General features: G+C 38.4%; 2 protein-coding genes across 3 annotated transcripts; both read right to left on the minus strand.

Annotated features, from left to right (window-relative positions):
• Positions 1-9901: 9901 nt before the first annotated feature.
• On the minus strand, positions 9902-13265 carry LOC145953086 (uncharacterized). 2 transcript variants are annotated; one of them, XM_083066705.1, is made up of 4 exons: positions 10765-13265; positions 10411-10685; positions 10237-10338; positions 9902-10158 (listed from the first exon to the last, which is right to left on the minus strand). In XM_083066705.1, exons 2-4 carry the CDS (start codon positions 10678-10680, stop codon positions 10009-10011), a joined length of 522 nt encoding a protein of 173 aa, XP_082922831.1. In that variant the 5' UTR covers positions 10681-10685; positions 10765-13265; the 3' UTR covers positions 9902-10008. The 2 variants fall into 2 exon arrangements, with proteins under 2 accessions (XP_082922831.1, XP_082922830.1); XM_083066704.1 differs by having other exon boundaries at positions 10411-13265.
• Positions 13266-13796: 531 nt separating this feature from the next.
• Positions 13797-18356, minus strand: LOC109813849 (transcription factor bHLH30). Its single transcript, XM_020378114.3, has 3 exons — positions 17935-18356; positions 17043-17671; positions 13797-14702 (listed from the first exon to the last, which is right to left on the minus strand). The coding sequence occupies exons 2-3, from the start codon at positions 17658-17660 to the stop codon at positions 14202-14204; spliced, it is 1119 nt and encodes a 372-aa protein (XP_020233703.2). The 5' UTR covers positions 17661-17671; positions 17935-18356; the 3' UTR covers positions 13797-14201.
• Between the last annotated feature and the right edge of the window lie 4090 nt (positions 18357-22446).

The raw sequence follows: 22446 nt of genomic DNA on the forward strand, positions 1-22446 counted from the left end.
GAGAATAACCTTCCCTAATCCTTTCTTCCAATTCTCACGTAGCATCTCCTGTGTCATTATTCCAAATGACCTTTACCAGTGAAATTTGTTTGTTCCTCAATTGTTTGGTCCTCTTGTCTATAATTTGTACTGGCGTTGTTTCAAATGTAATGTTATCCTTTAATTGTACTGTATCAGGCATTATTACATGAGAATGATCATAAATATATTTTTTTAATTGAGACACATGAAAGACATTGTGAAGATTTAAAAAAAAAAAAAGAGGTAAAAAAATTTGATAAGCAACAGGACCTATTTTTCTGAGAATTTGGTAAGGACTAATAAATCGAGGAATGAGTTTCTTAGATTTCCTTACCCTACCAATGTCAGTTGTTGGGGTAACTTTCAAAAATACGTGATCACCTTTTTAAAATCCAAGAGGTCGTCTTTTCTTATCGGCATAACTTTTTTGTTTGCTTTGAGTCATTCTCAATTTTTCCTAAATCATTTTGACTTTCTCCGTGGTTTGTTGCACCATTTCAGGACTCAAGATTAAAGTTTCTCCAGTTTCAAACCAACACGAAAGAGTTCTACATTTTCTTCCACATAGAGCATTATAGGGTGTCATACTTATGCTAGAATGGAAACTATTATTATAAGTGAATTCAATCAGAGGCAAATATTGATCCTAACTACCAAAATCCTCTAGCACACAAACTCTCAATAAATCTTCTAGGGATTGTATGGTCCTTTCTAATTGTCCATCTGTTTGAGGATGATATGTTGAGCTAAGGCAGAACTTAGTTCCCAATGCTTGATATAAACTTCCCCAAAACCTAGAAGTAAACCTAGGATCCCTATAAGATATTATGCTAGATGGAACACTGTCAAGTCTTACAATCTCCCTTATATATAATTTAGTTAATTTTTCTAGTGAGCACCTGATGTTGATGTGTAAGAAGTGAGCAGATTTTGTAAGTCTATTCATGATAACCCACATGGAATCAAATTTATGCATTGTTTGTGGTAAACCAACTACAAAATTCATTGCTATATTGTCCCATTTCCATTTAAGTATATATAAGGATTGGAGCATTCTTGTTGGCTTTTGGTGTTCTATCTTGGCCTTCCAACAAATCAAACATGTAGCTAGATATTATGCTATTTCTTTTTTCATTATAGGCCACCAAAATATTTTCTTAAGACCTTGATACATTTTTTTTGCAATAGGGTGTATGCTCAACTTGCTCTTATGTGCCTCTCCTAATATTATTTTCTTAATTTTTAAATCATTAGGCACACATACCCTATTATTAAATCTCAAAACTCCCTTTTGATCTATGTTAAACTTTTCATCCTTCTTTTGTCCCAACAATCTCTTTTTCTTCTGAATGAATTCATCAACTACTTGAGCCTCACAAATTTGTCTATGCAAATCACTAGTAATCTGAACTGCATGCAATAATATTCTATCATGACTTACCACAGTTGACAAATTTATATCTCTAAATTTTTCTATCAAATTCATCTCATGAATCATTAATGAAAAGATATGTATGGATTTTATACTTAATGTATCAGCCACAACATTGGCTTTTTGTGGACGATAATGTAATTCAAAATCATAATCTTTGAAAAATTTCATCCACCTTCTTTGTTTCATATTTAATTCCTTTTGATCAAACAAATATTTTAAACTTTTATGATCACTAAAAACATCATTATTACCACCATACACATAATGTTTCCATATTTTAAGTGCAAAAACAATGGTAGTTATTTCTAGATCATGAGTTAGATAATTCTTTTCATGGGCTCTCAATTATCTAGAAGCATATATTACTACCCTTCTATCTTGCATTAGAACACACCCTAATTCCACTTTTTAGGCATCACAAAATATGACAAATTGTCCATTAGAATTGGATAAAGATAAGACTGGTGCAATGATTAACCTTTTCTTGAGTTCTTGGAAACTATTCTCACATTTTTCTATCCACTCAAAGGATTGGCCTTTTTTGGTGAGTTGATGTAAAGACATGGCTATTTTAGAAAATCCTTCAATGAATCGTCTATAATATCCTGCCAAACCCAAAAAACTACAAATTTTTTCACTGTCCTTGGTGGTTCCCATTGTTGAATACTTCCACTTTGGACGGATCCATAGATACTCCATCTTTGGAAATCACATGTCCCAAAAACTTAACTTCCTCTAAACAAAATTCACACTTAGAAAGTTTGACATACAGTTATTTGTCCTTCAAAATTTGAAAAACAATTTAAAGGTGTTCTTCATGCTCCTTATGAGTTTGAGAATATATAAGAATATATCATCTATAAAGACTACCACAAAATGATCTAAAAGTGGACAAAAAAATTCTATTCATATAATCCATGAACACTGTAGGAGCATTGGTCACACCAAAAGGCATCACTTGATATTCATAATGACTATACCTTGTTCTAAATACAATTTTTTGTATGTCCTCTACTTTCACTTTGATTTGATGATATCCCGATCTTAAATCTATCTTAGAAAATACAGTTGCTCCTCTCAATTGATCCATCAAATCATTTATCCTAAGAATAGGGTATTTATTCTTTATAGTGAACTTATTTAATTGACGATAGTCCACACACAACCTAAAACTTCCGTCTTTGTTTTTAATTAACAAGATAAGAGCCCCCAAGGTGATACACTAGAGCGTATCAATTATTTTTCAAACAACTCTTCTAATTGTTTCTTTAGCTCAACTAATTCAGAAGGTGACATCCTATAAGGTGCTATTGAAATTGGTCCAATTCTAAGGATCAAATCAATTGAAAATTCAATGTCTCAGTCAGGTGGAAAACCAGAAATATCATGGGAAAAACTTCAGGACAATTTTGAACAATAACTATATTTTTCAAATCAACTTTCTCTTTTGCTTCCATAGAAGATAATATTAAATATCCTTGAACTTTACTCTCTAAAAACTTGTTTATTGGATTGGATAATGAAATCGATAAGTCCTTAGAATTTAAAAATATTACAGACTTTTTCTGCATAGTTGAGAAGGACATGATTGGAAAATAACTAGTTCATACCTAGAATCACATCTAATTGTGATAAAGGTAAATAGATTAAATTTACAAGAAATTTTCTATCATTAATGAAAAAAGGATAATTTCAACAAACTTTCCTAGTAATCACATATTTATTTGTAAAGGTTGAAACAATTAAATTAGTCTCTAAAACAGAAATGGACAATTGAAGATGTTGAACACAATCATTATTATAGTATGATATGAAAATTCATAATATTACACTAAATGTATTAAAAATAATTATTTATTACTCCTTTCATTTCACAATGATGACAATTTAATGTTTACATACATATTAAGAACAACAACAAATATAGAATTTTTTTCATACAATTTTACTAAAATAATTTGCTCATAATAAATACATTATTGTAAATTCTAGTGATTCAATAATTTATTAAGAGACAAAATATAAAAAAAATTAATATTATATTAAACAATGAGATCATCTTCTAAAAATGTTAAAACTGGAATGATATATTTCAAAGTATGTAACACTTCATTCTTCAAATAGACATGTTTCAAAGTTCTAGTGTGCATCTAAATTAATTTATTTATTTTAACCAAAATTAGAGAGTTTCTAGAAATATTTAACAATACTAATAAAGATTATGTACTATCCGTACTCCGTAGCCGAGTTCCGAGATCGGTACTACAGCACGAGTTGACCTCGGACACGCGCCACGCGGCGTCAGCTCGGCACTTAAACAGATCGTAACTGATCTCGAGGAATCCCGGTCCAGGCGAGATCCTCTACCTAATCAAATCACAACTAATCTCAGGCCCAAGGCCCAACGCAACCCTAACATACATTAAGGTACGTGCATTATATATACGAGATTCATACTCATACAAACCCTAACTTTAGCATCGGAGTCTCTTTTGCAGGTACCACCCCCATCTTGGAGCATCAAGCATACCAGCGAAGGAGGCTCACCGATCTTACCTGGCGGATCAGCTCTACAGCAGATTTCCGGTAAGAACATTTGGAACCCACCGTGGCGCCGATCAAGACAGCTCTTATCGGCTACGCTTATGGATTTCACCAGAAGCCATAGTAGACGCACAACAAACGACGCAAACCAGTCAACTACCATGGATAACGAAGCAGCGTTGAGGAGACTAATCGACCAGGTCGAACAGATGCGGCAGCAACACGCCGCCGACCTACAAAACATGCGTGCCAAGCACGACACTGACCTAATGGCAATGCGTACCGCTAATGAAGCCGACCTGGCGGCGCTATGCGCCGAGAACGAGCGAATCCGCGCTCAACTACCTCGACACCACTCCGATCACCCTCCTCATACGAGCAACCATAATGAGGAGGAGGAGCACTCAGTCTCCCAATCCCGGACTGCAACTAGGGTTCCAACCCCCAGACCTGCTTCACATTGGTCCCATGCACCGACGCACAAGCTGACCCATGAAGTCAGCAAGGCTCCTACTCATGCCGCGGGGGATCAGGCAACCTTTCGCCGCCACCCTTTTGTGGATGGCATTATGGAGACACCACTCCCTCATGGGTGGAAGCCTCTCCACCTCGATCGCTACGATGGCACAACGGACCCGGACGAGCAACTGCCTGTCGAGTCCATCGACAGCTTCGGTACCCTAGTCCGGAGGTTCACCGCGCAATATGCGAGCTCCCAAACCTCACCATGTCACTTCAGCCGCCCTGGCCAGACTCAGGCAAAATGACGACGAACCGCTCCGGGCATTCATGGAACGGTTCGCTGCCACCTCGATCAAGATCAGGAACCTGAATCCCGAGGTCGCCCTACATGCCATGCTCATGGCACTCAAGCCCGGGCCATTCGTCGACAGCTTATGTCGTGAGTCTCCCCGCGACATGGACAAGCTCCGTGCCCGAGCTGCAGGTTACATCCAGATGGAGGAGCACTCCGCCTCTCGTGACCAGGTTCGCGGAAAAGGACTAGCGAAGCCAGAGTAGGGGCACAACGATAAGGTCAAAGTCAACAATGACAGCCAGTTCAAGAAGTTGGCTAGGGCAAACAGAGGGGGGAGGTATGACTTCTACACTCCCCTGAACGCACCCAGAGTCCACATTCTGGAAGAAGCCAACAACAACAACCTACTCGCCCTTCCACCACCAGGTCACACTCCCAACAGCGCCGACAAGTCCAAGCACTGTCGGTACCACAGGAACCACGGTCACACCACGGAGGAGTGTCGCACGCTCCGGAACCGTATCGAAGAGCTCGTCCAGGCAGGCCACCTCGGCCAATACATCCAGCGACAGCAAGGTCACCGAGGAGGCTATGGCGGTCGGGGGCGTGGCAGAGGCTGAGGTTCGGGAGCTCGCACTGACCAACCCTCTGGCTCCCAACAAAATGCCAGCGGCACAGTGGAGGCCGAGATAAGCCAGGAGACAGGGACAACCCCCTTACAGGGAGTGATTAACACAATCGCAGGTGGTTTCGCTGGGGGAGGCGCCAGCAACTCGACCCGAAAGAGGCACTTACGGAATGTCAACTGCATCCACTCTACCACCTCGACCTCGCACCAAAGCTCACCGCCGATCTCCTTCTCTGACGAGGACTACGCGGGTGTCAGCCCCAACCAAGATGATCCCATGGTTATCGTGGTGGAAGTCGCCAACTGGGAGGTACAGAAGACACTCATTGACCAAGGGAGTTCGGCTGACGTCCTGTACTGGCCGACGTTCCTCAGGCTAGACGTCCCCCATTCTCTCATCCAACCTCACACGGATCCCCTAGTCGGCTTCGCAGGAGAGCGCGTTCACACTCGCGGGTACGTAGACCTACTAACAACTTTCGGGGTACCTCCGGATACAAGGAGAATCATGGTTCGATACCTCCTCGTGGAGGCCAACACCTTCTATAACATCATTATCGGGAGGCCAACCTTGAATCAGCTCGGAGCGGTGGTATCCACTCCACACCTCACCATGAAGTCCCCAGGGAATGACGGTAAGATCATCTCCGTCAAAGAAAATCAGAAGATAGCTCGGTAGTGTTACACCGAGAGTTTGAAGATCTCCTCGTCCGGCAAGCAAAGCAAGGGGGCTCCCCCCACCGTAGCTCCTTAAGTTCCATTTTTCTTTTCTGTATGAACGAAGTTGTGCACTCTTTTCCCGCCTCAGTCCTTGACTGAGAGGGTTTTTAACGAGGCACACAAAAATGATCAATAAAATCACTCATTTTGCTCAATCCACATTATTATTTATTGGTTTTATAAAGGACGAAATCGAACCAACCTCTATTACGCCCATCCGAGGTCGAGTCCGAACCTCACCAAAACTATGAGGTCGAGTACGAACCTTAACACTTTCATCCAAGGTCGAATTCCAACCTCATGAAAATTCATTTAACTCTATTACGTTCATCCGAGGTCGAGTCCGAACCTCGCCAAAACTATGAGGTCGAGTACGAACCTTAACACTTTCATCCAAGGTCGAATTCGAACCTCATGAAAATTCATTTAACTCTATTACGTTCATCCGAGGTCGAGTCCGAACCTCGCCAAAACTATGAGGTCGAGTACGAACCTTAACACTTTCATCCGAGGTCGAATTCGAACCTCATGAAAATTCATTTAACTCTATTACGTTCATCCGAGGTCGAGTCCGAACCTCGCCAAAACTATGAGGTCGAGTACGAACCTTAACACTTTCATCCAATGTCGAATTCGAACCTCATGAAAATTCATTTAACTCTATTACGTTCATCCGAGGTCGAGTCCGAACCTCGCCAAAACTATGAGGTCGAGTACGAACCTTAACACTTTCATCCAAGGTCGAATTCGAACCTCATGAAAATTCATTTAACTCTATTACGTTCATCCAAGGTCGAGTCCGAACCTCGCCAAAACTACGAGGTCGAGTACGAACCTTAACACTTTCATCCGAGGTCGAATTCGAACCTCATGAAAATTCATTTAACTCTATTACGTTCATCCGAGGTCAAGTCCGAACCTCGCCAAAACTATGAGGTCAAGTACGAACCTTAACACTTTCATCCGAGGTCGAATTCGAACCTCATGAAAGTTCACTTAACTCTATTACGTTCATCCGAGGTCGAGTTCGAACCTCGCCAAAACTAGGAGGTCGAGTACGAACCTTAAAACTTTCATCCGAGGTCGAATTCGAACTTCATGAAAATTCACTTAACTCTATTACGCTCATCCGAGGTCGAATCTGAACCTCGCCAAAACTATGAGGTCGAGTACGAACCTTAACACTTTCATCCAAGGTCGAATTCGAACCTCATGAAAATTCATTTAACTCTATTACGTTCATCCGAGGTCGAGTCCGAACCTCGCCAATACTATGAGGTCGAGTACGAACCTTAACACTTTCATCCGAGGTCGAATTCGAACCTCATGAAAATTCATTTAACTCTATTACGTTCATCCGAGGTCGAGTCCGAACCTCGCCAAAACTATGAGGTCGAGTACGAACCTTAACACTTTCATCCAAGGTCGAATTCCAACCTCATGAAAATTCATTTAACTCTATTACGTTCATCCGAGGTCGAGTCCGAACCTCGCCAAAACTATGAGGTCGAGTACGAACCTTAACACTTTCATCCGAGGTCGAATTCGAACCTCATGAAAATTCATTTAACTCTATTACGTTCATCTGAGGTCGAGTCCGAACCTCGCCAAAACTATGAGGTCGAGTACGAACCTTAACACTTTCATCCGAGGTCAAATTCGAACCTCATGAAAATTCATTTAACTCTATTACGTTCATCCGAGGTCGAGTCCGAACCTCGCCAAAACTATGAGGTCGAGTACGAACCTTAACACTTTCATCCAAGGTCGAATTCGAACCTCATGAAAATTCATTTAACTCTATTACGTTCATCCGAGGTCGAGTCCGAACCTCGCCAAAACTATGAGGTCGAGTACGAACCTTAACACTTTCATCCAAGGTCGAATTCGAACCTCATGAAAATTCATTTAACTCTATTACGTTCATCCAAGGTCGAGTCCGAACCTCGCCAAAACTACGAGGTCGAGTACGAACCTTAACACTTTCATCCGAGGTCGAATTCGAACCTCATGAAAATTCATTTAACTCTATTACGTTCATCCGAGGTCAAGTCCGAACCTCGCCAAAACTATGAGGTCAAGTACGAACCTTAACACTTTCATCCGAGGTCGAATTCGAACCTCATGAAAGTTCACTTAACTCTATTACGTTCATCCGAGGTCGAGTTCGAACCTCGCCAAAACTAGGAGGTCGAGTACGAACCTTAAAACTTTCATCCGAGGTCGAATTCGAACTTCATGAAAATTAACTTAACTCTATTACGCTCATCCGAGGTCGACTCCGAACCTCGCCAAAACTATGAGGTCGAGTACGAACCTTAACACTTTCATCCGAGGTCGAATTCGAACCTCATGAAAGTTCACTTAACTCTATTACGTTCATCCGAGGTCGAGTCTGAACCTCGCCAAAACTATGAGGTCGAGTACGAACCTTAACACTTTCATCCGAGGTCGAATTCGAACCTCATGAAAATTCACTTAACTCTATTACGCTCATCCGAGGTCGAGTCCAAACCTCACCAAAACTATGAGGTCGAGTACGAACCTTAACACTTTCATCCGAGGTCGAATTCGAACCTGATGAAAGTTCACTTAACTCTATTACGCTCATCCGAAGTCGAGTCCGAACCTCGTTAAAATTATGAGGTCAAGTACGACCCTTAGCGCAATTCACTCTACATCAATTTTAGGTCGACTTTGAACACTCGGCGCTAACAAATTAAGGTCGAACTCGAACCTTCACGGAAACACTCACTTAACGAAAAACCAAGAGCGAGTTCGAACCTTGACTTGGTCAACACAAGGCGAAGGCATCACCGCATACAAAAACATACAACAGACATCAAACGTGTGCCTCAAAATGCGCAAACAACAAAAATCAAGAGCAAACGTAAGCAAACAAAGAAAATACGTATATACAAAGCCATGTTTACAGAGTTCACTACATGAATTCAACAAAACAAAAGAAAAATAAAACACAAAAACATTAACCGCCCTACGCAGAGGCGTTTTCACTTGAGCTACCCTCGAGGTCGTCCTCCTTCACCAACTTCCCAAAGAAGACTACCTTCTCCGCGTGCATGGTAGATAAGTCGAACCCCGGGGCGAGAAGCCTTGCCTGGCGAGCTGCCTTGAGGAAACCGCGCTTATGCTCAACAACGATAGCTTTTTCAGTTTCCTCCAGCTTCTTCTCCAGCACCTTCCTCTCCGCCTCCTGCCTCGCCAGCTCCGCCTTCAAGGTGGCGACCTCCTCCTCTTTGCCCCCAATCACGACCTCGTCACAGAGGCGCTTCTCGGCTTCCGTCGCCAGCTCGCTCTTCAGAGAGGTTACCTCATCTTCCAAAGAGTGAACCGGACCACGGGAACACGTCACCTCATCCTCGAGGAAGCGCACCCGACTTCTGGATGAGGAGGCCAGCCCCTGCAGCTCGCCCACTTGAGAAGCATAGCTTTCATTTGAGCGCAGAGCAATCTCCAGGGACTTCTACAACCTTGCAAGATCCACCCTTGCGGCTCGCAGCTCAGAGCTTAAGACCTTGCTCTCCTCCCTAAGGACCTTATTCTCCCCCTTCAAGACCTTGTTCTCATCCTCAGAGGTTGAACTCGACCCCTCAGTCTGGCTAGGTCCTCCTGCTGCTCGGACCACTGAGGCTTCCAATGGCCCATAATGGCCATAGCCCTCTGCAAAAGGACATGGGTAGCGTCAAAGCCATCCACAGGCCCGGCCTCATCTATCAGCCCATGGTCTTCAGAACTTAGCCAGCCTGGAGGGAAGAACTTCTCAGCGGTCGCCCCCGCGCCCCATAACGACCCCATGTCAGCCGAAACGCTCACATGATCCAATCGCACCTTGGAGAGGCCTTTCCGGAAGCGGTGAGCTATATACCGGCTCCGGGAAGCCCCCTACGACGAACCAGACAGCGGCACCAAAGCTGCAGGTGTGGGCGCGGGGACCTCAAAACTTGGCTCCTTGCCACGAGCCTCGGTAGAGGCAGAAGCCAGCGTCCCCTGCTCGGCAACTAGAGGGCCGGCGATAGGAATATCCGACCTCGCCTATAAAAACCAGCACCATGTCAAAAAAGGAAAAGGACAACATACGGGGAATCACAAAAAGCAGGGTACACTACCCACCTCAACAGCGTGGGCAGCCTGCTCGGCGGTTGGGGTCGCCACCTCGGCAACCCGGGCGACCTGCTCAACAGCCTGAGTCGCCGCCTCGGCAACCTCTCCTGCCTACAAAAGACAGCCCTAGGTCAGAAAAAAAAAATAGAATACAACAAAAAGCTGCAGAGGCAAGGCACTCACCACCTCGGCAGGTTGAATAAACTGCTCAGCAGCCTGAGTTATCCCCATGGGCGGCGGACTCTCAGTAAGGTCCACCGCGCCAACGTCGGCAGCTTTGGAGGTCACCTCCTCGGCATCCGGAGGGGCGGAGGTCCCCCCAACCTCCTTCGTTCCCCTCTTTCTTTTTCGGTTAACCCTCAGGGGGGAAGCATCCTCCTCTTGGGGCTCGGGGACCTCGAGCTCGGTGACGTGGTAGCGATGCTTAAGCTCGCGCCACAAGTTCTTCCCCATGATACCTACAGACAAGAAATAAAACACATCAGTAAAGGGAATATACACAAACTCCAACAAACCACCAAAAAACAAAATACTCACTCTCCAAGCCCCTCTCCCTGTACGCCGAGTTCGCAAGCGACAGAACGAGCTTGCAATCCAGCGGACGAGGAAGCGCGGCGAGGTTCTCGATGGCGGCCGCCTCCGAAGCCGTCAGCTTCACTTGGCCCACCCCATGAAACCTAGACGGTCGGGAGCACCAATAGAAGGGACATTTCGGCAGCCCGCCGAAGTAGAACACCCCATCTTCCAATGGGTCGATATTCACAAGAGCGACTCGGAAAAACTCTTGTTTGAAATTTTTGTACGACTAGGAGTAGAGAGTAAACAAACCTCCATCCCTACTCCCACTCAGAGATAGTATGTCGTATGGCGGAACGCCTAACTTCAACTGGTAAAAATGAAGGAAGACGGGAAGAGACACCTCTATCCCTAAAACTGTACACAAGACTTGAAAAGCCCTCAAAAAACCCCAACTATTAGGGTGCAACTGGCAAGGAGCCGAGTTGACAAAGTTCAAAAAATCCCACTCGAACTGAGTGAAGGGAAGACAGACACCTAAATCCCTAAAAAAACAGTGGTACATATAGAAATGAGGAGGGTCGGTAGACTTCCCCATGTACACGCCCTCACCGGCCTAACAGGGTTCAAGCCGGATCATCCGGGAAATGGAGGGGTCACAAACCCTACATGATCTCGGGATCCCATTAACCTCAAGAAAGGAGCAAAAAATGCTCTGGACCCCCGCCATTTCACGCCTGACCTAGTCGTAACCAGGGATGCCTGGCTCCAGGCCCTTGGGCGGAGGCGGGTCCTTCTTCTCGACAGCGGCTTTCCCGATAGTCGCCGCCTTGCCGCGCGCCTTGCCCCTGGCAGGCGCAGAAGAACCGGCACCACTTCCACCAGCCATTAAAGAAAAAGAAGATTTGGGAAGAAGAAAAAGAAGATCTGGGGAACAGAAAAAAGAAAACTGTAGAAAGGAAGTACTTGGTACTCTTCCTCACAAAACAACCCTAATAATGACGGGGTTACCGGAAACGGCGGCAGAAACTGTGAAAACAGCGTCGGAGACTGGACGGAAGCGAAGGTGCACAAAGCAGATTGTGCAAGAAGCCAAGGGAGAAACAAAACGAAAAGAGTAAAGTGAAAGGTGAAGAGGCACGAGTGAGAAAAAAGAACATTTTCTCCCAAATTCAAAACGGCCACGCCACGTGTCTGCCAAGGGGCACGTCTGACGACACATTAATGGAAAACCATCATTACATAATCGTCACTTCCATTAACACGCCACGTGGCGTCATCTCGGCACTTAAATAGATCCCGACGAGCTCAGTCTTAACTCCTCGACCTACAGTCTTCGAAGCTCGGGGGGCTAGTGTACTATCCGTACTCCGAAGCCGAACTCCGAGCTTGGTACCACAGCACGAGTTGACCCCGGACACGCGCCACGCGACATCAGCTCGGCACTTAAACAGATCGTAACTAATCTCAAGGAATCCCGGTCTAGGCGAGATCCTCTACCTAATCAAATCACAACTAATCTCAGGCCCAAGGCCCAACGCAACCCTAACATACATTAAGGTACATGCATTATATATACGAGATTCATACTCATACAAACCCTAACTTTAGCATCGGAATCTCTTTTGCAGGTACCACCCCCATCTTGGAGCATCAAGCATACCAGCGAAGGAGGTTCACCGATCTTACCTGGCAGATCAGCTCTACAGCAGATTTCCGGTAAGAACATATTAGATCTCACATTTAAGTGTCGATGATAGACCAAAAAAATTCTACTATTACAAAAGGCCTGACCCTGCATAGTCTTTTCTCTTTGATATCAGATAAATAATAAAAAATGTGAATGTCAAAGAACATGCCACCTCAATTAATAAACAACTCGATATCATTCTGGTTCACCCTTTAAATCATTTGAGAGTTGGACCCTTAATTTGATTAGAAAAACTTTGACCAAAATATATCTGTCGTTTAAATTAAATTTAAAATTAATAATCACAATGGAGAGATTATAACTGTTCATAGAAATATTTAATTCCATGATTTTTTTGCATTTGTAAATCATAAATAACCCTCTATATAGAAAAATGTATTACTCTCATTTATTTTATATTGTTGAGACATCATTCTTATTATTAAACTTTAGGCTCCTTTCTTTCTTCTCCACTATGGTTGATTTCTTCTTAATTTTATCAATGTAATTTTTAATGAACCGTTAAAAAAATGTAACAGATATAAAGCATATACAGATTAGTTACTGACATGTTCATAACAAAAAAAAAGTGAATGGTATACTTCATACAGTATAATCATCATCATTTCTGTCTATATATGCATATAAGGAGTATCTTTTTTATCATCACTCTTCTGACTTTGAAGAACACGCAGTCTCATTATTCCAAACATCCCCAGCCCTTTATTTTTTTTTTTAAGGACGCTCGAGGAAGAGGAACTACAATTAATAACAATATTCTCAGTAAAACATCTTAATAGTTTCTTCATAATTTTATAAAAATAATTACTGAACAGAAATAAAACCTTTTAATTAAATATTAAAAAATATACATGCATGTTTTCATTAAACAAATATATACTAGAAATTGTTAATTAGTATATATATATGTTATTAAAGTGAGGAGTTGATGATGCTGGTTTGTTACCAGTGGTCGGTTATGTGGGGACGCAGCACATGACGATAACTGAATCGTCACCATCCCATTCCAAGTGATAATCATGATGCCATGCACGAATGTACACTCTACTTTCTCAAAATCTGAATAGAGTGAAGAGAAGAAAACAAACAAACAAACATATTATACAAGAAGAAGAAAACTTCAAAACAAAACAACCCCTATTAGCAGTTGCTGCAGCCATCACATATGTTTGAATTTAATGCAGATATGGCATTTCTCTCCTCACAGAGCAATCAATGCCTCATTTTCCATGTTAGTGGCATCATATAAGGTTTTTCTTCCCACGAAAAAGATCCTCCTCTGCTCCTTTCCCTAACCAACTCTATTCCTTCTCTCTCTTTGGATTCAGCACAAGCAAACAAGTACATGTACAAACACCACGTTATACCATTACCTCATTGCTTCATGATGATGACCCAATACAACATTATAACCAATGACATTTTTCACACACCAAAAACCAAACCCAAAAGCAAATAATACTAAGAATAATGCCTCCAACACTCTCTCTAAGCCTCATTTACTAACACTCTTTTTAACATTAGTTGAAAGTTATTAAAAATCATAAATTTTGTAGGTCTTACCTTTCATTTAATAATAAAACCCACCAAAAGTTATGATCTTCAATCGATAATAGTAAAAAAAATATTAGAAAGAGTGTTAGAACAAGAGTTGCTAACATATCATAAAAACCAATACTACTAATAATATATAATATAAAGTAGCTAGGTCTTTAAATAATTAGAGAAAGTATATATATGAATTGGATCATAAAGACCTTTGTTCAAGGATATTGATATTATTATTAGTATTAGTCCTTTGGCGCTTAACATTCCCAGAAGCTGATTCATCACCACCACTCTTCTCCATCACTGCCTTGAGTGCTTCTTGTATTGAGCTAATACAATATTGTTGTTGTTGCTGCTGCATGCTTTGCTCTCCATTGGTGTTTGAGTTATTATTATTATTATCATCATCACCAGTTATGACTAACACATTCTTCACACGTCCTCCAAGCGACGTGATTTCGGCTTTGAGGGTTCTCAGTCTCAAGGCTTTCAACGTTTTGATGAGGTCAGGTAAGAGATCTGACCTATCTTCACAGCACAGTGACGCTTTGATCACAAACTTTCCGTCCTCGTCTGCTGCATCCACAGTTAACTCGTCGGATTCTGTAGGAACTGGACTCGTTTCTGCTATCAGTGAGGTTTGGCGCTTCAGCTCCTTCACGTGCTGAATCACTTCTGCTAATAGTGAAGCTTTATCTGTCTACAGAAATGACTTAAGAATTGTCAAACTGAATTGTGATATATGCAAACAACATAATGCATGGCACAATATGCATGTATTTACATTCAATGGATGGATATTACTATAATCTGTATTAAATGGAAATGCATATTACGAAAGTAAAACTTCATGAGAACAGCACCAATCATATTTAAGAAGTTGCACTTGAGTTTTGTTTATTTATTTTTGTTGCGGGCTATTGAGTCTCATTCTTTGTTACAGTATCAAGAGAACTTTAAGGGTTTTAGTATTTTTTCTTTTTTGTTTTTATCAATATAGTTGAACGAATTTGGAGACATCAAATAAAAAAAAAAAAGGGAATTTCTTAATCCTGACATTATCAAAATCTTTAAATTTTCAAGGATATCATTTCTTTATTTGAACACTTCAGACTTCACGTTGTAAAAAATGTTAAAATGTGTGTTGTTGACAAGGAAAAATGCTTCAAACACTCATTAATTTACTTCAGTATAATGCATTCTTGATGCTACTATATAGAATTGTATTAAAGTCTTGCCAACTTTTTTATTTTATTTTATTTATGACACGAGGTTAGAACCTATAACATAATATTACTTAAACTCCCCATCATTAAGTCAATCTAGGGAGTTGTTACTGACCAATACTGTTATTATTTTTATTTAGAGTTAAAACTTCATCTCAGTAATTTATATAATCAAAATTTTCATTCAAAGATTGACACATCAATATTAATGTACCAAAAAAAAAATCAAGGTGAAACTTTAAAAGAATATTAAAAGTATTTAAAAAAAATTACTTACTACAAACACAAATATAATATAAGCAAAATATAAACAATGGACTAAAATATAAATAAATTTTAATTAGTTTTTATCTTATTTATTTTCAAAATATCTTTCATTTAATTATGACTTCATTTTTAATTTTGATGTCAAGTTTCAACGAAAAAATAATATAAAAAAGATTTTCTTTTAAATAAGATTAAAAAATTGAAAGAAGTTAACTACAGTAATTTTTTAATTAAAACAAATTAATTAGTTTTCCTTATAATTGAAATCAGAGAAAGTATATTTAAATTTAGTTCAAAATAAAAGATTTTATTGAAAAACACAGTTAAAATGTACTATATTAAAAATTAAAAATTATGATAAAGTCATTGGTATTATTTTTTTTATAATTTTTTTTATTTTAAATTTCTTAATCAATGTTTAAAAGACACTTGCTACTTCTCTTGTGATTAAAAACAAAACTTGGAAATTGTGCATTGTGTGAAAGTTTGAGGTAGGTAGGGGTATGATTATGGATTGGTAGTAGTGGGGGTATTTTGAACGGTGGAAGTGGCATGCAGCATGTGTAGATAGATAGATAAAATGAGATGAGATGAGATAGGTACACTACTATACTATAGAATAGTGCGTGGGTGCATGTGTGTGACTGAAAAGGGTGCTAGTTTGTCTCTCTAGCTTTATTTCTTTTTCATTATCGAGCTGAGTTTGACTGATCAATATTATCCGGCAAGAAATTTCCATGTGTAAGCTTTTCAGCTGCTCTTTGGTTCCTCTTTATCGTATCAACAAGCGACGTTAACGCTAATACCTTTCTTTCATCTTTAATAACTTTTTTCTACTTATAACCTCCTCGGAACTACCACACACATATATAAACAGTCAAACAAAATGTAAGGTTAAGAAAAAAAAGCAATGTGTAAATGTTAGCAGCTTGCATTCTTTTTAATACACCTTTTATTGTAAATTACTAAAATTAGTACATAATTATGTAAGTCTTGCATTTTGTTTAATAAATCTTAGTTTATGATTTTCAATCAAATTTAGACAATAGTAACAAAGTGTTACTTCAAAAGAAATGGGTTAGAAAAAATGGGTATATGTAGTAATGTAGTAAAAGAAACAAGAACTGACAAAAGGAAGGATAGAAAAAGAAAGAAACAGGACCGTTTGCATGCACCCCATTTTCTAATTAAGATTCTGGTTAGTTTACGTTGTACCAGACCAAACTAATGTTCAGAATCTTGGGCAGGACTTGCAACTTGCAAGTTTTCTGTTAATTCAAAAATCTCAATCAAAGAAAACACAAAATAAAAGTGTACCCTTTGAGCATGCTCCTATTATACACTCTCAAGACACATGTGCATGTTTGGCGTGATCTCATACGAGGTTTTGACAAATTTTGTTGTCTTTTTATTTAGTTAGATATGACATGATTAATCACAAAATCATAATATTTGAAATTTTGGGTCTGGATGGATTCAAGTGCATGTTTATATTTAAAATATGCTGGAGCAAACACGCACTTAAATAAGAAATTATATATGCTTACTTTGGTTGTGTTAGGCAACAAGCTGCGAAGCTTGGCAAGGTGGTTGTTGATTCTCTCTCTACGTCTTCTTTCAGCTTCACTGTGACTCTTTGATGCAGCAAGAGCCTTAGCCTCCATGATTTCTTGTGCAGTCATTTTTCCCAACTCGGCTTGGAGTCCAAAGGGTGCTGAACCGGTTTGAACCATGGGTCCAAGTGTGTCAGATATGATCCTCAGATGATGGTGATCAGAAGAGGGACCCTCGTATGCAAACTGAAGAGAAGGGACCCTTCTGCTGAAGAAGCTTGCATAGGGTGAAGGTGTGGGAGGGACAAGGAAAGTTTGGTCATGGTCCCGAACCGGGTTGGGGTTGAATGAGTGAACCGGGTTGGAGTTGAACGAGTGAACCGGAGGCATGGACCATGGTTGCAAGATTGGAGGAACTTGATCAGGGAACATTAACCCTCTTGAGCCTCCAAAGATGTCACTGTTTTGTTGCTGCTGGTGATGATGCATCTGTTGTTGTATGAGAAGTTGCTCTTGGAAGCTTTGAATGTTGTTGTTGATGGTGTTGGTGTTGGTGGTGTTATTGATTGGTTGAGAGGAACACTGGCCTTGATCTTCTAATTCCTTTTTCATCTCCCTCTATTCTGTGTAATCCAAATTGCAAAGCTTTATATGTATGTTTGTATATGATCATAGAGTGAGAAGAGAAGAAGGGAAATTTGAGGGTTCAAATGTCAGAAAGGTGAGGGTATTTTCTGTTTTGTCTGATATAAGAAAAAGGAGCAAGAGCTGAAAGGGAAAAGGGTATCGAGAAGAATATTTCATGCCTTGTTAACATTTGAAAAGTGAAACAGGCTTTGACAAGGAGAAATAAGAAGAAAACTAAAGTATATAAAAAGACACAAACCTTAATTCATTTGATGCAAGGTGGTCTCTTCTAGTTCTGTCTTGTAATTGTATCACATGCTGAGGATCAATCAGTTACTTTCTCTTGTTGGGGTGGGTGGTGAAAGAAAAAGGCCAAAGGGTTTTGAATCTCTAATTCCTTCTCTCTCTCAAAATCTCTTTCACTTGGTAGGTTTATATTTCTGCCACGAGGGTGTGTATGGTAATGACCCCTTTTATCCTTTGCCTTCAATAGACCCTTCCTTTTCCTTTATGCTTTGTTGGTGTCTTTTTGGACTTATTTTTGCCCTTCTACTCTCTGCACTCTGCACCCTTCAACCTCTAAAATATATAGAGCTTGTTTGAGTACTGCTACTCCCCTTTCCTTTCTTCTTACGGCATTAACTTTATCTATATCATTCCATGTAGCTTTCAGGGCTGTCTGTGGTGGAGTGGCATCTTTTTAACACAACATAAGAATAATGTCAATTTTATAAGCATAAAATCTATGGTATAATCTCATAAAGTAACACTATTTTTTGGTTGCTTGTGAATTTTGATTGGTTCAAAGTGTATAATTACACTAGCTCTGTGTGTGTGAGAGAGAAAGATGGGGATGGGAAACACAAGCAAGAACAGAGTGAACACAACACAGATTGTCGACCGACCAAGAACCAAAAAGGCTGAATACTATCATCATGATATAAAAGCTTAGCTTAACCTTTTCTTTCTTTTTCCATTTTTTTAATTTTCATGTTAGTACCTCATTTTAATACACTAAACATTTATATATTCTTATTATTTCATTTTTCCTTTTTTGGGGGGTAATTTTTAGACTTTGCACTTTCCCTTTTGGCGTTTCATTCTTCCTCGGTCAAGCCCCCACGTTCTTCCATACTCTTGGCTATGTATGTGACTATGTCCACGCCACCCTTTTCTGCTTCCCCAAGACCATGTAATCATTGTGTCTTGGAACACACTCCACCCCTCTCTCTACCCTTCTTCTCTCTCCTTGCTCCTCCTAATAAGTGTCTTGGTTTCAGTTGAACTAGGTGTGTAGTGTGTATGTTAGTTTATGTGTATATTTATTATATTCGTGGTTCTCATTACCCTATCCTTTTCGGGGGTATATAGGAAACTTGTGCATATACATGATCTATATTTTTCTAGTAGTGGAGGTGGTCCACGAGCAAAGGACAACACAGGAACATAAAATAAAGACTAGCTAATTAATAATGCTTGAATTTTCTTTTACCTTTTGATGTGGAAAATTGCAATAGGAGAGACAAAGTGAGTAGTGGATCAGCATTACCTTCATTTTACGTGGGCATGCAGTAATGTCTGTCTTCAACATCCATCGATAACCCAAACTTCAAGTTTAATCTAAATTGAGTTTAGGATCAGTGTTTTGGCTCGCCATTATAATTATAGCAAGTCATCATTTTGCACATGAAGTCATGAACTAACATGAAATTATTCGTGTTGTTTTGACTCGCATTCTTGACCCTTCAATTTTCTCAATTTGATAATCATCAACTTGCGAACCATTCACCACAATGCAGTACCTTTTCTAGTAATTTTTCCTTCACGAGAAAACCAACAAAGAAAATCGTTATTTTAGATATATGGAAAATTGATGCATACTTTTCTATATTTGTTCTTATGTGCAAAAGGTAGATGTGGGATATATATCAAATCTGATGCAAAATGCATATTCTCTTAGAATAAGCATTAAAAAATGTGCAGGTCCATAACCATACATGACTTTAATTTCTTGGCAACTTCCTGTCTTGGTATTTTAATTTATCCGTGTTTATACCACAATGACGTTGATGACTCAAAGTTAGGAGCTAGTACAATTAATGTGGATTTAATTTTATTTATTAGAAAGAGCCAAAAGATAATCTAAAATTGTGATGAAAAGAATATTTATAAAAAAATGTCACTTTGGGATGGTTGGTAAGATATGTCCACTAAAATGTTAGAACTTGAAAAGGCCGCACAACACAAGGAAATAATAGATGTTTCCAATTACTTTTGCCAAGTGGCACAGTTTTCAAAGCTCCTCAATATCTATCAATATAGCTATATGGGAGTTCTCCATATAAGTTCTTTCACCTTGTTTGGATCTACTAAACCTTTAGCGTGTATATGTCAAAGTGTATCTTACATTTTTAAAGAGATAAATAAGAGGTGATAAGTTCATACATGAGGATGGGTCTTATGAGTTTATTATAGTGTAAATCCATCAATTTGACTCTTGTACTAATAATGATTATAGGATTTGAAAATATTTATATTTTTAGTTACATTAAATTATTTTATTTATATTATTTAAATGAGGTTTATCCCAAATATAATTGTTTTACTATTATATTTTTAAGTGTTATGTCAGTTTTCAAATTCTATCTGTTTTCGTTATTCTTATTCATTGTTGATTAAATCTTTCAAAATAAAATATTTTATATTCTAATAGTTATTTTTTATCAATATATTCAGATTTTATCCTTTTTTTTTCATCAGCTATAGGTTTCTCTCAAACTCCTCATGCTTATATATATATATAGAGACTCTATCTCACTATTTTACACACTTTTCATACTTGAAATCTCTTTTTTTTTTTCTTTTCTCTTGGTTGTTCTGCTTGCTTTAAACTCTTGTCAATTGTGTTCCTCAACTTCACTAAGACGATCCTATTGTATACTGCAGATGAGTTTTTAAGGTCAATGTCATCACATGCCTGGAGAAATTTTACTAATTTATCTGTTTAGTGTTTTAGGTTGTTCACTTGTGCATCCGCCATTTTAACAATAGTAGTGTTATATACAACATTATAGGGTGGTAGTCTATTTCATAATTAGGTTGTTTAGAATTTAAATTCTAATCTTAAATATAAAAATAAGGAGAATATTTATCTTGTGTGTTTATGATTTTTGACAGAGATTAGTCACTATTTTTAACAATAAATACTTTGTAATACTATGATTGAAAAAGGACAAGACTTAAGTATATTTCTTTAGGTGCAATTACTACTATTTTTTAATCAAAATTAAAGTTTTATCTCAATAATATGTATAAATGTATATAAATACATATTATCTAAATAAAACTTTAATTTTAATTAAATAACTACGTAAATTATACTAAAAAAAAGAAATGTACCCAAATTTTATAATTAAAAAGAAAGTGTAATGGAGTTATTGCTTTATTTTATATTTTTGCTATTGTTATTGTTTGTGACACCTTCTCTTGATCTCGTCCTACGTACACTACTCACTGTTTGCCTTATGGTGTGGCAGTAGCTGTTGTTTGCTGCTCCCTGGTTGGTCCAAAAGGGGTTCACATTTGTGTTTTGAGTTGGTATCTTTTAGGAGTTGAACATGGCAAAAAAAGGAAGCAGGGTAATTTATTAGCCCTGGCTTTAAAGGCAAGTCTTATAGCTCTTCACCGGCAAACTCTGCAACCTAATTACACGGTTCCCATAAGCACCTTGGTCATCAAAAGTAAAAGTAAAAACCTAAATCATTATGCCCTACACTAGACACGTTACGTTTCCCTATTCAACGTTATAGGGTTGGTGCATGGCTTTAGATATTCAGATGGAAAGACAATTTATTTAATTCAGAGATTATTGTTTGTGTATAGTTAATGTAAGGTCTAGCAGTGGGATTCGAATAATATATATCCTAAATTTAAATGTTAGTTTCCAATTTTAATGAATAAAAATAAAGTACAAAATTATATTATCAATTTATTATAAAATATGTTGTTATTTAAGTAATTATTATAAACATAAATATTTTTCCTTTATATAATACTATTTTCGTTCTTATATATAAGAAATAAATATTTAGATCATATATTACAAGAAATATTACATACAGTGACATATAAAAAGTGTTACTATAAATATAATATATATAAGTTTATATCTATTTAATATATAATTACACATAGTTTTAATGTTGATTGAATGAAATTTAACAATATATTTTGTGTTTCATTATGACTTATTCTCACCGTTTTTAATAATAATCAACATATATTGTATTTATTATGTGGGTAAAAATAGTTTTTAATGTCATGTATTGTATCATTATAGAATATGTGTCACTATATAACAATTTTTTTATAGTAATAATTATAAGACACATGAATCTAATTTTAAATGTATTAATTGATAATTATTTTTTATATCCTTAATTAATTTATTATGAGTTTATTAACGAGTCTTCTACTCATTTTTCATGAAAGTGAATGCAGTTATTAAGTAACCAATTGGATGAGTAATGTTAAATGAAAATATTATCAATTGACTTTTGAGTACGTAGTATCATTAAATATAACTACCACCTATCATTATTTAATTTGATACAACTAATTAATTTCATTGATTTTAATGAATTAAATATTTTTCATATATATATATATATATATATATATATATATATATATATATATATATATATATATATATATATATATAATATGACTAGAGACAGTAATTTATAATTAAATATTAGTAGTTACAATC

The sequence above is a fragment of the Cajanus cajan genome, chromosome 11, assembly GCF_000230855.2.
Source record: "Cajanus cajan strain Asha chromosome 11, NIPB_CcT2T_4, whole genome shotgun sequence".
NCBI lineage: Eukaryota > Viridiplantae > Streptophyta > Magnoliopsida > Fabales > Fabaceae > Cajanus > Cajanus cajan.

Bases quoted from the DNA above. Each gene is read 5' to 3' on its own strand.
- LOC145953086 (XM_083066705.1), bottom strand. From the start codon at position 10,680: ATGGGGAAGAACTTGTGGCGCGAGCTTAAGCATCGCTACCACGTCACC. The intron at 10,339-10,410 runs GTGAGTGCCTTG...TGTCTTTTGTAG, and splicing joins TTATTCAACCTGCCGAGGTG to GCAGGAGAGGTTGCCGAGGC. The intron at 10,159-10,236 runs GTGGGTAGTGTA...TGGTTTTTATAG, and splicing joins AGGCTGCCCACGCTGTTGAG to GCGAGGTCGGATATTCCTAT.
- LOC109813849 (XM_020378114.3), bottom strand. From the start codon at position 17,660: ATGAAAAAGGAATTAGAAGATCAAGGCCAGTGTTCCTCTCAACCAATC. The intron at 14,703-17,042 runs GTAAGCATATAT...TCATTTCTGTAG, and splicing joins TGTTGCCTAACACAACCAAA to ACAGATAAAGCTTCACTATT.